General features: G+C 38.8%; 1 protein-coding gene across 1 annotated transcript in view; it reads left to right on the forward strand.

The window, feature by feature from the left end:
• The window catches only part of Ir25a (ionotropic receptor 25a), a 79,667-nt gene that overhangs the window by 42,230 nt on the left and 24,118 nt on the right, over window positions 1–13,319 (forward strand). The window contains exons 7-10 of the mRNA XM_090385314.1: window positions 3,040–3,162; window positions 7,453–7,626; window positions 9,050–9,169; window positions 12,345–12,452. Of these exons, the coding sequence (XP_090241440.1) occupies window positions 3,040–3,162; window positions 7,453–7,626; window positions 9,050–9,169; window positions 12,345–12,452 (525 nt within the window). The remainder of the gene's footprint in view (window positions 1–3,039; window positions 3,163–7,452; window positions 7,627–9,049; window positions 9,170–12,344; window positions 12,453–13,319) is intronic.

Here is a 13,319-nt window from a genome sequence, read left to right on the forward strand (position 1 = left end):
CATCTAAACTCCAGCTTTCAATTAAAACAGCAACTCCATAAGGAATCTGACGAAATTAATGATATGATAGTCTTTTCAGGAGCACGAGCCATTTTCAACCGCATAAAATTCCAGTCCATCAAGAGCTATTTTGAAGGGTTGCTAATAGAAGAAACTAGTAGTTTCCCAGAGCAACTTGACCTCCAGAGATGGATTGACTTCATTACCCGATTTGAAGATGTTCCGGCACCCAACAATAATTTCGACCACATATTCAACGTACTAGACAGGACTCGCTGACATCCATCGCTATATCTAAACGCCAAATCTTAGCAGCCTTGAATTCAACCCCATCCTCTACAGCTATGGGTGCAGATGCAAAACACCAGTTAATGCTCAGATGCATGGGTCCATATATCATCCAGCCCCTTGTTAGCATCTTCAACGCAGTACTAACCGAACACACCTTTTCACATCAATGGAATGTCTATTTGGAAAGCCCGCACCCGAAAATAAGAACGCCATCATTAGAGAAACACTTCAGACCCATCTCCAATTCCTCATGTCTCCTGAAACTACTAGAAAGGACCCTCCTGCCAACTCTAATAGCTCACATACTTCCAGATGCTCCACCACAAATTCATTCATCACTACCAAACAGGTCCACCATTACAAATCTCCTTGCCACCGCCCACAGCATCCTTACAGCTTTTGAGAGGAAAGAAGAATTCCTCATAACCTGCCTCGACATCGAAGCAGCATTTGATGCCGTTCAAGACTTCAAGTACCTGCCCTCCTACAACTGCTTGAAGACCACTACTTCATAGGTGGGGATGCATTGCATTTCCTCTCATCACTCCTTCAGAACCAGACAATCATACTCCATAATTCTGACAAAAGCTATACTAAGCAAATATCTACAGGAGTACCACAAGGGGGAGTCCTCTCCAGCCTCCTCTTTACTGCCATTATCTCCCCTTTTATAATCCAGAGACCAGATATATTTTCTTATGCTGACGATTTAAAAATATTGACCACCATCCAAACAAATGCACACACCAATATGATCACAGAGGAAATTAACAGTGTGCTCCTCGCACTAGTAGCCTACCTCAAACAATTTGGCCTTAATATCAAACCCAGCAAAGTCTGAGTGCATGCTCTACTCCTTGAAGAAAGAGCCCACAACCATCTCGCCAAAGATAAATGCAATACACATACTTCCTGTTTCATATCATTTAGATTTGGGGGTGATTTTTACCACAACGCTGACATTTAACTATCACATCGACAAACTCATCAGGCGAGCGGCACACCTGAAATGGAGAGCGAAGCAGCACCTGCATTATGTCTCAGACAAGTTTACTGCAACAAAAAATATGTAAGGATCATCATATACCCCCAGCTATTTTATGCAGCAAAAATCTGGGCGTCGGCAGCACCCACGAACACAAAATCCATCTGGGCAGCAGAATACTGGCTCCTGAAGTGGGTAATCTACAAACACAGGATACCACTCCAAGCCCATACGACTGAAATGGCCCTGGGAATTCCCAGGCTGCCCTCTCTCATTGAAGAAAGGAGACTGCTAATCACGATAAAGATGCTGACCGGTCTCATCACATCTCCTTCATTCTGGGATCTCTGTGGCTGGAGGATTCCGCATGCTCGGCTCCGTGCTACCCCAACAATTTGCACTCTTCACTCACGCCTCCACTTATCAGATCGCTTCCTATCCTACCAAATGCTCGGAAGCAACCAGGGCATCGATGCCAACTTACAGAAATTTGCTGTTAACCGACACTATAAGAAGAGAATTCTGAGTCCCACACATGCCATGCCCTCCAATCACTCAGCATAGACAGAGGGCGTTCTCGAACAATCTAGTGACATGAAAATTCACCCAAGGTTCCCTCCAGTAAGGAATAGTCAATGAAGGTCAGGACTCTGCAAAACGAAAAGCCTTCTCTTCATCGCATCCAAGCCAACATTGCCCTGCGCTCCCCACTTTTTATGCTGTTCTCTGTTCATGCTATTCTCTCTCACGAGCTGTGAAGACGAAAATTGGGACTTTCAAGTGTCATTTTGTTAATTTAATTTAAATGTCATGTTACACCAGTATTTATTTAATGTAATTTTATTTAATGTCATCTTATTAATATTTTTATGTAACCTAATGCCATTATGGAAGTCATTGTACCGTCTTATTAATGTCTTATATCATTTAATTTAATTTGTGTCATGTCCTATATCACTTAATGGCAATTTATTTATTTCTGTAATATATCTGCTTATTATCATCTCTATAAGTGTTAACCCCTGGCCTTTTGGCCGTGAAGGGATATTGCAATACGATCCAATCATGTAACTGTCACATTTGAAGGTGTTGCAATAAAAAATTCTCGCTCTCTTTATTCCCACCTTTTGCCTTAAAGTCGCCTCCTACTTCATTATCGATGAGCTGATGAAGTTGTATAACAGAATTTTACAACAGGGAGTCGTCCCAACCGCTTGGTTGAATTATAGAGTCATCCCTGTTCCAAAGGCGGAAAATCTGACCTCAACTGCTGACTATAGGCCTATTTCAATCCCCTCCCCTTTTCTCAAATGCCTAGAGAAGTGCATGTTCGAAGTGGTTTCCAATCAGATCCTTTCCCAGAGACCTCAGCATATACATTACGTACTCTCACAAAGATCCCCAATAACATGCATATAGGCTCTGAATTTGATTGACTCTGGTAGACTGCATTCAGTTCCTGGGATAGGTCTTTTGAATTGGGGTTCCTTGGTGGCTCTTTTTCCTCCATAACTCTCTCTCTCTCTGTCCTCTTCAAAACCTTGCTGAGCGGCTAATAATATGCCTGAGGACTTCCTATGAGACTAGGATTTGTGTGCAGAATTTATTTTAAATGTAGTTTTTTCAATCTTTGAGAATTTTCTCAGCATTAAAGAAGAACGAATAAATTAAAAAATGGTATAAATGAACAGCTACTAATCACAGTTGCACTATACAGGATATTACTGCATCTTATAACGATTTACTTTTCATTTTTCTTCCAGGATCAAGCAGAACCAATGTATAACAACAAGAACCTGACAGTGATGTGGTTGTCGCCAAGGATCGTTAGAAACACTAACAACTTCGATAGAATAATGGGAGACTTTGATGTTTCCACTCCTAAGGTAGCTATTTCATAAAATAAGGACGAATAGATAGGGTGAATTACGTATTAACTTAACCTATCTTTCCACTCAATCTCAAAAATTATAATCATGCCATTTCTATACCCAAGACTGGTTAAGCCTCCACAGCCACCACTCTTCCAATATTTACCCATATACATGTTATGTGCACATTATCTGTTATACTCCTAACATATGACTCACTCCCCACAATCAGCTGACCTGCTGCCCCCCAATGGCTGTATCTCACATAACAATAACGATCTCCAAACCCAAATTGTGGTTAATCCGGACATTAACTCGATAAATTCAAGAGTAGGATCAACAGACTTCAGTTTGATAACGCCAGGCCAAACGTTTTCGATTATATGGCGATTTCTCCTAGTGTATGGCTCCAACCCCCCCTCCCCACGGAATGGTCACATAAATAAAAGGTGTGGGAACCTTAACCGAGTTAAATTTGAACAGAGAATCAGCAACTGCGATTAAAATCATTTTTAAAAGCGAATGAGTCCCTATCACCATATTGGACTCAGCCCACGCCGAGTGTTTCCCTGGGCACAATTCTTTCACTTCCAATTTATAATAACAAGCACTGGAAAGAAACCGGACCTTCAGTCGTCAAAAAAAAACAAAAAAAACACACAACAATCCATATGATCTTTAATATTATCATATTATTAATATAATATATGGATAATCTAAGTAGATCTCCTCATTCCGGAGAAACGCCCTCTTCCCGGACCCCAGCAGTCCACTACCACATAGATTTCCACTATCACATAACTACATAGAATTACACTGACTCTCAAAAATATCAACCACGTTCTAAGCTGGCCCATTCAGCCCCCAATATACGGACAAACAGCATTGAAGGATCCAGCAGATGGAAGGAATCCAAACTCAACCCTTACAACAAAGCACGCTCTCTCAAGAATAATGGCCAGAGGATTATTCGTCTCTCGCTTGAACCAATCCTCAAATAACCCAGCATCACTGAAACCATCAAAAATCAACTGAAATGTAAAAGTTCCACAGCAATGCACTGAAACTGCGCTTCGTTCATAAAATGTGACGTAATTGTCACTTCCAGTGATAACGAGGCAGATTTAACGTCTCCGATCACATTAAGACCACATAGGCGGAAGTAACTTATGGCGCCTTCACTAGGCACAGTAATAAGGCCTTTCTTTGATAAAAGCGCTGGATGGAGCTTTTCTTTGATAAACTAAATAATTAAAGCATCCACACCTTTCAGTAGCTGCTCACTTTGGTGACCAGGGTCTTTCCTTGTATGTAGCACAGTATTATAACCACTATACTCTAACACCGTGTGGAAGGGGCTTAGGTTCTAAACCTGTCAATGCCACGGTTTTTTTTAATTCAGACACACAGTATGAGAAAAACTCATAAAAGCTTTTCTCATACTGTGTCTGAATTAATCAGTGTCGAACTTGGACAAGATTTTCTTTTTCTCGAATCCCATGTTCTCTAATTCGACAATCGAACCAGAAAACACCGCGCAATTTACAGACCTTACACACACGGGTATATGCGCCTTAAAATTAAAAACGTACTTTTTTTTTTTCACCCAGACTCTTTCACATAATTTTGTCTGTCCACCCGCAAGCATTTATCGGAAAGCAACTGCTCATCGTCGCCCAATATTTCCATTCCGTGCATCCTAAACCTAACTGCTACCTTTTTTGTACTCTGCAATCAAGGGAACTGCGAAACACTAAAAAAAAAAAAAAAAAAACTATTATATTTAGGCCACCCGAATAATTAAATTCATCTGCCGTGCTGTTTGTCTATGTCTGTTAATTGCGTGTGTTCTATGATCGATTTGTCCGTTTGCTGGGCGAAAAACCCCAGTTTCTGGGGAAAAACCTTGCTATCTACGCCTGAGACCGACTAACTCTGCCACGGAGTGAAAAAAGCCCATCAAAGTTCCTCGCGTCATCGATGGGATTCGAACCCGGGCCTTTTCCACCCGGTGTGGAGAGGACGGTGACGATACCACTGTGCTACACGCGCAGACACCGCGAAACACTGTATCACCGCTACCTGAGCGGATACCTGGCATCAATGCAAAATCCCAGGAACTAAAAATATGTGAAATCCATCAGACACAGAGACGCCATGCACACGTCAATAGAGCAAATGATGTACGAAAAGTATCTCTATCCGACGTGCCTTATATGCTTACTAAAACTACACTTACAAACGTGACCGAAGCCTAGGCTCTTTTTATTTATTATTATGGTACTAGGCGGTCCTGGAAAAACCTTGGTGGACATTTACATCGACAGACACATTTACGGTTTACAGATTTACTTCTAAAAAAAGCATAATCGGGTCTCAAGTCTATCTCGTGTCGAGTGACAGTTCCTCCAAAGCACAGGAATAGACTGGGCAGTTCCTTCTTGAAGACCAATCTGAACAGATCATTCTTTAAGTGCCAAATCAGGGACACCAGTAGTGGCACACTGCAAGAACCACATGCAGTAGCATAATACGATGAGACGCACCCGATTACACCCAAGGCGCACAAAGAATCGCAATCTCCAGCATACAATCCATTGTCTAGGAATGCTTGGATCTTCTTTGCAATCTAAAGTACAATACACTGCTAAAAGTATTCAAGTTTATCGGGCACAGAGACCCCAGACGACCAGGTACCGTGAACCAAGTCGACACAAAAACGCCAAGTAGAAACATTCAAATGACTTGAAACCATCAACTAAGTCAGCGAGGGATGACTCCGCAGCACGAGCCAAGTGGTTCCTTTTTATGTAATCGAGGAATGACTTCGCAGCAGGGTTCCTTTTTATGTTAAACCTCTAGCATTGTTGCTGTTATGGATATTGCATCAGGCATATATGTAAAACTCATTGCTGATTGCAATAAAGATATATTAAGTATCCGTAGTACTGATGCTTTGCTAGTCTCGATCAAAAATAACTCCAAGGACCCAAGCACTGACCACAATTTCTCAAGATGCGCTTAGCGTTGTCTACTAAAATGTAGGCAACGTCCGTAATAGCATGGATGTGGTCGAACCATTTCTCTTTGCTAAACATAAAGACATCATCTGCATAACAGAAACTTTGCTTGAACGAGAACAAGAAGCTTACCTTTGCAGAAGCAGCTGGTTATGTCGCCCTCTAAAACTGCAGAAAACTTTAGGGAAGGAGGTGAACAGTAATAATTAAAGAAACTAAGGGCAATTATGTATATTCCACGTGCAAGTAATCTCCATCTTCTGAAACACTGCTTACGATCATACAAATAAACATCACATTAGTAGATATTGGATCACCGTATCATCCCTCAGGGACAAATTAAGAAATCACTAACACCAAAACTGGATGGTCGATAAACCGACTACATATCACAGCAGTATACATCATTTGTGGAGGTTTTAATTTGATCCATATACACAAAATTTAATACCTGATGGTAAATAAATCTACCATCTAATTGCCTTTTATGGAGTGCAAGTACTCCATAAAGTTTGGAGAACTCGCATTCATTTACGCATACGAGTAATTACACTCATTTCTGTTAATTGTGCTATGCTGAGAAACGCTTCCAGCAATCTCCTGCACAGAGCATGTGTAATAAAAGTCAATCTGATGGATTTCTTTAAATACTGGAGGGGGGCGTAAGTTGGAAATCCGCAGTGTGGATGACAGTTCAATGAACTTGTCCTTCAAATGTCACAGTTTCACGTACATCAAGTCTCACAGACCAGGCAGAATACCTTTTAAAGTCCAAAGTTTCTCAAGGTTTTTTTTTAACTCACTGCCCGAGTCTAACACAGTTGATATAATCACCACCTCCCCACTCGGGTCTTTTCCACGGGTGGAAAAAGACCCAAGTTTGAATTCCGTTAATGACGCGAGAAATTATGGGCCTTTTCACAACGTGGCTGGGTTAGTCGATCTCAGGAGAGTGTAGTATGTTTTTTATTCTCCTCCCGGAAATCGAGTTTTTTGTCCATCACAGAGTAAATCGACACAAAACACACGGTGCAATATGGTTTAAGTTTCTGATGCGCCAAAAAAGTCTACACTCACGGCCCGCCCGCTCATATATCACTACAAATGGTGGTTACCTCATATACACAAAATTATGCACCATATTCACTGCGCTTGCGTCTATTGGAATTCGAATGGAATTAACTGAATAAGAGTGGGTAAATTTAGTGGGAGTTGCGTGATTTTTCAATATAAAACAGTTTTAAAATTGAGCAGTCACCTAATTTTTGTTTACTTGGTTTTGAAGGTTGACATCGCGTTCTATTACGATTTGGTAGTTTTTGTCATCCAAGCTGTCTACAAAGAACGGATGAAGAATAAATGGCCAGAAACCCTCGATTACCCTAAATGTGGAGAGAAGATGACAGCAGAACAGAAAAAACAAAGACAGAACACAGCCCTGCACACTGCAATGAATCAGGTGAGCGTGTCTCTTTACTGTTATTAGTTCATTATACTCTATTAAAGGAAATATTCATAAATTATAGTTAAAGAATAAGCAAAAAATTAAAATAATAGAATTAGCGTATGAAAATTATAGAATTAAAAAATTACGATTATACCTGCTTAAAATTTTAACTGCCGAAGTACATAAAAACAATATTATATAATTGTAACTTCATCGAAGATAAAAACAAAAAGCCATAATGCTTATGGCGATGAAATTTGTAGTAAACAGCTAAATAGAAGGGGGTCTGCTGGTTGGCAAGTTCTTTCAGCTACGCACACATTTTCCTGAAAACTGTAGTTGACATACACATAACAAGATTCAGAAAATTTCAGCTTCTCATTTTTTTTCTTACAAACTAATTTGGGCAAAGGAAATCAAATTGATTTGCTGATCGCATGAAATGCCTTACCACATCTGTAAAAATGATCACTGGCAAGATTTCAGCACCATCATTCTGGGACCTGTGCTCTTGGAGAGTCCCTCAGCCTTCCCTCAAAGCGACTCCAACTCTATACCCACATCTCAGTCGTCTCCACCTATCCTATAGGTTTCTGCCATTTCAGCTACTTTCATGTGCCCAGTCTTTGGATGCTGACCTTAAGTTTTCTTGTGATATGGAGCACAGACGCGCAGCCTTAAATTATACTTCCCTGTCCCTGATCCTTCTCCTTGAAGCTCACTTTAATGCCGCAACCAGTAATATGATATGAAGATGGCTAACCAACCAACCTTGCAGTTTTCCACCTATATATTCTTTGTACATTGTGATGTTTATAATTGTATTATACTTTGAGTGTTGAGCTGTATTTACTTTTATTCGTTCATATATGCATTTTTTTTTCATGTTTAATTTATTAATTTCATTTTCTTACATATTGTACTATTACTGTTAACCCCTAGCTTTGTGGCCGTGAAGGACACCATTGCAATGTATCCATTTGTATTATTATTATAATTATTACTACAATAAAGATTTCTATATTAATCTGAAACAGTTTCTTTAATCATGAAAAACTGAAACTGTAATATTAGCTCGATTCACAAAACCATAAAGAAGGCATAACTTTCAAATTTATGCTTCCTCACGATATGCCTTGTGAACTAATGAAAAAGACGAGTTTATCCTTTTCCGTGAGCACCTATGTCAATTCATTTGGCATTATTGTTTTTTTTTTTTTTTTTTTTTTTTTTTTTTTTAACAAAAACAGCTATTGCGTAACATTCATGCAGATCCCTCTCCTTTCTTAATGAATAATACATAATAACACGTTAAGCGACCTCTCCTTGCGATACGCCATTTATCAATATCGCCTAGGACTTGTAGTACTGTTAAATCAACATAAATAAAACAAATAGCACTTATCATGCATTCAATTTCTTTGATATTTTATAGGAATCGTACGATGGTTTCTATGGGAAATTTGTTATGAAATCTACAGGCAGGAACTACCAGGAACTTCAACTTGTTATAAGGAAAGTGGAAAGCATCCGTGGAAACAAAGCATCTAAGAGAGTAAGAAATTTCATTCTTTCTTAGTCATTCCAATGTTCCTCGAGTTCTTAATTTTTACACATAAATCAATGACTAAGAAAATAGACAAAACTAACAGAAAAGGGAACACAGTGACAATATCACCAACCATCATGTATTCCAGAAGATCAACACTGATTTCGTTCTGCAATAAAGATCCGCGATTTCAAATCTAGAACACTATTTTTTAGACTGTAGTCCTAAATAACAAAATCCAGTTAGATATTTTATCTGGCAGTAAATCATTATTTTGACAATATATCAATTTCAGCTCCAATCTTTATTTCAGTATCAATTTCAGCTCCAATCGTGAGCAACTGTTCAAGAATGCTCACGTCAGGAAAGGCGTATCACAATGTAGAATATTATCCGTCCACCCTAATCGTCCTGATTTTGTAAACTTTCTTAGAAACGTGTCCTAAATTCCAAACTTTTCAATCGAATTTGTCCAAAGATGAGTACCATAAGCATATTATCAGTGGATCGACTCTTGACGGAATCCATATAGGCGATCACTTAATCACACTTAAGGTTTCGCCGGTTTATGGATTTCTCCATTACTCTGAAAATTGTACAGGTGGGTGCAAAGGGGCGATAATTGAACGGAGAGATCTGTCACCCGTTTTAAGAACTGGATGGATATGGGAAAACTTTCAAGCAAAAGGGGAAAAACACCAGTGGAATAAAAAAGTGTAAAGAGGCGACATACAACAGAAACAAGCTCAGGAGCACAGATTTTGAGAAAATTGACGGAATGTCATCAGGACTTGGGAGCTTTAATGATATCTAAAGTTTATACAGAATTCTTCTGACATCATTCTGTTGGATGATAACGGGAAACATTGAGTGAGGTCTATCGGGCATGACAGGAGGTAGTTTATCAAGATCATCGATACAAGAGAAAAGAAAAAATAACAAAGCCAACTAGTAAGTTGGCTTTGTTACTTTTCAGCTTTGGCTGATGATCCAATAGAATTATCAGGTTCTGAGCGGGTGGGAGTATTGAATTGAAGCAAATAACTTTGGAAAGAGACCATAATGTTCGACTACCATTTTCTACTTTTGAGCTGTTCAAAATCGAGTTTTGATTGATTAACAACTGGTTTACAATTGGTTCATTACAGACAGAAAAATTAAGCTGGAGATTTGTTGTATATTCCGCTTCTTATCTTGGATAGTATTAAGACATTCTTTGGAAAATCAAGGTTTAAATAAAGGACAAGATTTCACGATGGAATGCGAAATGAAGGATTTCATCGCCAAAAGATAATTTCACTGACTTAATTTCGCGATTTATATTCATCTTTTTCATGGAAAAGAGGAATAGAAATCATGCAGATCATCCCATTTTTGTAATACCAAACAACACGAAGCTCAGAGTGGCCAAGAGAAGAGACTCCACTGGAGAAGAGATAATTACCAACTTGTAATCTGAGACGCCTAGAGGATCATTAACATTAGCCATGTGTAGTTTGAAGAGTTATTGGTAAAGAAAAGATTAAGTCGGGTGGGTAGGTGAGTGTGTGGTTTGAATTGTGGGGTGTCCTGGTAGATAAATGAATAAAATGTGTGAGGTTTTTAGTATTCGAAGAAAGAGTTAAAAAAAAAAAAAAAAGGGAAGACAAAGTTCAGAATTATTAGTGGGGGTTAGGAGAACGATAGAAGTAACAGATGAATTTGACAAAATGGGGTAGAGAGATTTTAAGGCAGAGGAAATACCAAATCACGAAGTTTCTAGCAAGGAACATGCAGAACGGACGTATGCACAAATACTGCTTTTGAAGCGAAACTGTCAGAAAAAGTAAGTTGTGCTTGGCAAATTTAAGTGGAAATGGGCACACTGAAACTAGAACCACATATATTTGTGAAACGAATGAAGAAGTTTTTGGCTGGTTTAGATCTTTCTGGAGAAAAGTTCGTTCTATTAATTTCACTATTCAAGATGCATTCCGTAAATAGAGTAAAACTGAAGGGATAAATATTATATGAATTAATGAAATTTTTGGATTATATCGTATACACAGCCCCTTAACATAAGGTGGCCTTGACAATGGCCTCTCCACGCACACTACTCAGACTCCCTCCAGATACTATGTGGCAGAGTAGAAACAGCGAGATTATACACTAAATGACTCTCCTAGAGAGTCACCAGCAGGTTCTGTCGAGCAGAGTATCGCAGCGGGTGGCTTGCGAACACTCTTTTAGATTTTTATCCTCGAAATTTAAAGAATACTGGATTTCCCCACGATGCCCAACATAATCTGAAACGACATCAGCCGTTCTGTTAAAAGAGGTGAGGGTTGCCGGAGCATTAATTTGGAGAATAAACATGGGTGGTATCCCAACTTCAAACCTCCGATAAGCAAAATCGTAGCACTTCACCGGATAATAACAGTCATCTACCACCTAATATTGCCTGATGACCCGCAGCTGGAGTTATATTCCTTGTGTGATGTGGCCGCCCCACCTCGATCCCTGTTTACATCTGGGTTGTGACTTTCAGAGTTTCATATCGTACACATGGAGGATATGTGTAATAGCCCCACTATCGCGAAAGTTAGTCAGTGAATTTCATTTCTAATGTCATCGTGAAGGCGCAAGCAGCGGATATGGTAGTCGCAGATCGACAGAGCTTCACCAAAGTTCGACCCAGATGACTCACAAATGGGACCTGAATATCAGTTCAATTAGCGTTTTAGATAACCATGCGGCAAAGCCCTAGCTGTCATATCTGGAAGAATGTCTGTGACAGGACATTAGAATAAAAATGATGATGTTGGTGGTATGATGCAAAAATCTGACAACAACCTTTGGGACATGACGCAACATACAATTTGGGAAATTCTGCTGTAGGCGTCATCGCTGATTTTTGGCATAATTTTTAATTATGTGTAAATTAGGAATGATTACTGTTGTACACTTTTTATATTATCAAGGAATGAAATGTTATTTTGTATTTATAGGAAGTATCGAGGAAGTTTACCCCATGATCATCAACGTTGAAATTGAAAGGAAAGAATAATGATACTATTTTTTCGATCATTTCTTTTAATACTCTTACGTATTGACACAATTCACTTCTTGAAGTTTTGTATAAATATTATCATACCTATTAATCTAAGTGATCAATTCCTACAATGTATTTTCTTTCCGACAGCTCGGCGCATGGACTTACGGTACTCCTGTTGGTAAAATTACCTATGATGGAACTGAAACACTATCAAACTATACAGCAATCACAGTGTATAAAGTGACAACAGTTGAGGTAAGAGATAAGCAATGGACAGAATAACTGTTAAGTCAGAATAGAAATGCAACTTAATAAATACTGAAATCTGGCTCTCAAGTAATCTAACGGCAAATGGTCGATCATGATCCATAAAAATTAACTATAATATAAACAAATCTTTATTGGTACATCCACCGTATAATAACATTATTCTGTATTTTGAAAAAAAATTCACTGATATTTTCTCAGAAAAGGGTGTTTCTGAATCATTTTCGAATGCTGATGCTGATTTCAGAAATGAATTCCTTTTGTTTCCATCAGGTCAAGCTTCAAAAATCACGAAAGAAAATTAGATTTTTCACAAATTTTTATTAGTTTTGGCAGAATTTGTGCATTGACATTATAACAAAATGCTACTTTTACCAGACTTTTATATTTAAATACATATTAAAAACACTATTAAAAAGGCCAGTGGGTAAAAAGTCCACTAAAAACTGTCACATTTTAAAAATTGATTTATAATTAGTCAAATTTCGCTTCTTTGATTTTCTTGCAGATGCTTCTACTGCATAGTCCCTCCAGCATTCAGCAACAGTCAGCCATCACGTTGACATTCCACCTCCTCAGGTACCTCATCTCCATACCTTTAATGTCCTGGTGAAACCTCTCACACCGTTCTTCACTAACACTTCCTAGATTTTCTGGGAAGCAGTCGATGTGGGAGTATAAAATATGTACCTTGACACTCATATTGCAGCCTAGCTTCTTGAAATTTGCCACCATATTTTACTATATTCTTGTACTCTGAATTCTTGTTCCCTAAGTTCTCAACAACAGACATGAAGCTAATCCGTGCCTGCTTTTCTCTTTTCATAGTTCCCTCAATATCAGTCACTCATCATC

The sequence above is a fragment of the Mastigoproctus giganteus genome, chromosome 11 (genome assembly GCF_048544385.1).
Source record: "Mastigoproctus giganteus isolate SK-2022 chromosome 11, ASM4854438v1, whole genome shotgun sequence".
NCBI classification, from domain to species: Eukaryota; Metazoa; Arthropoda; class Arachnida; order Uropygi; family Thelyphonidae; genus Mastigoproctus; species Mastigoproctus giganteus.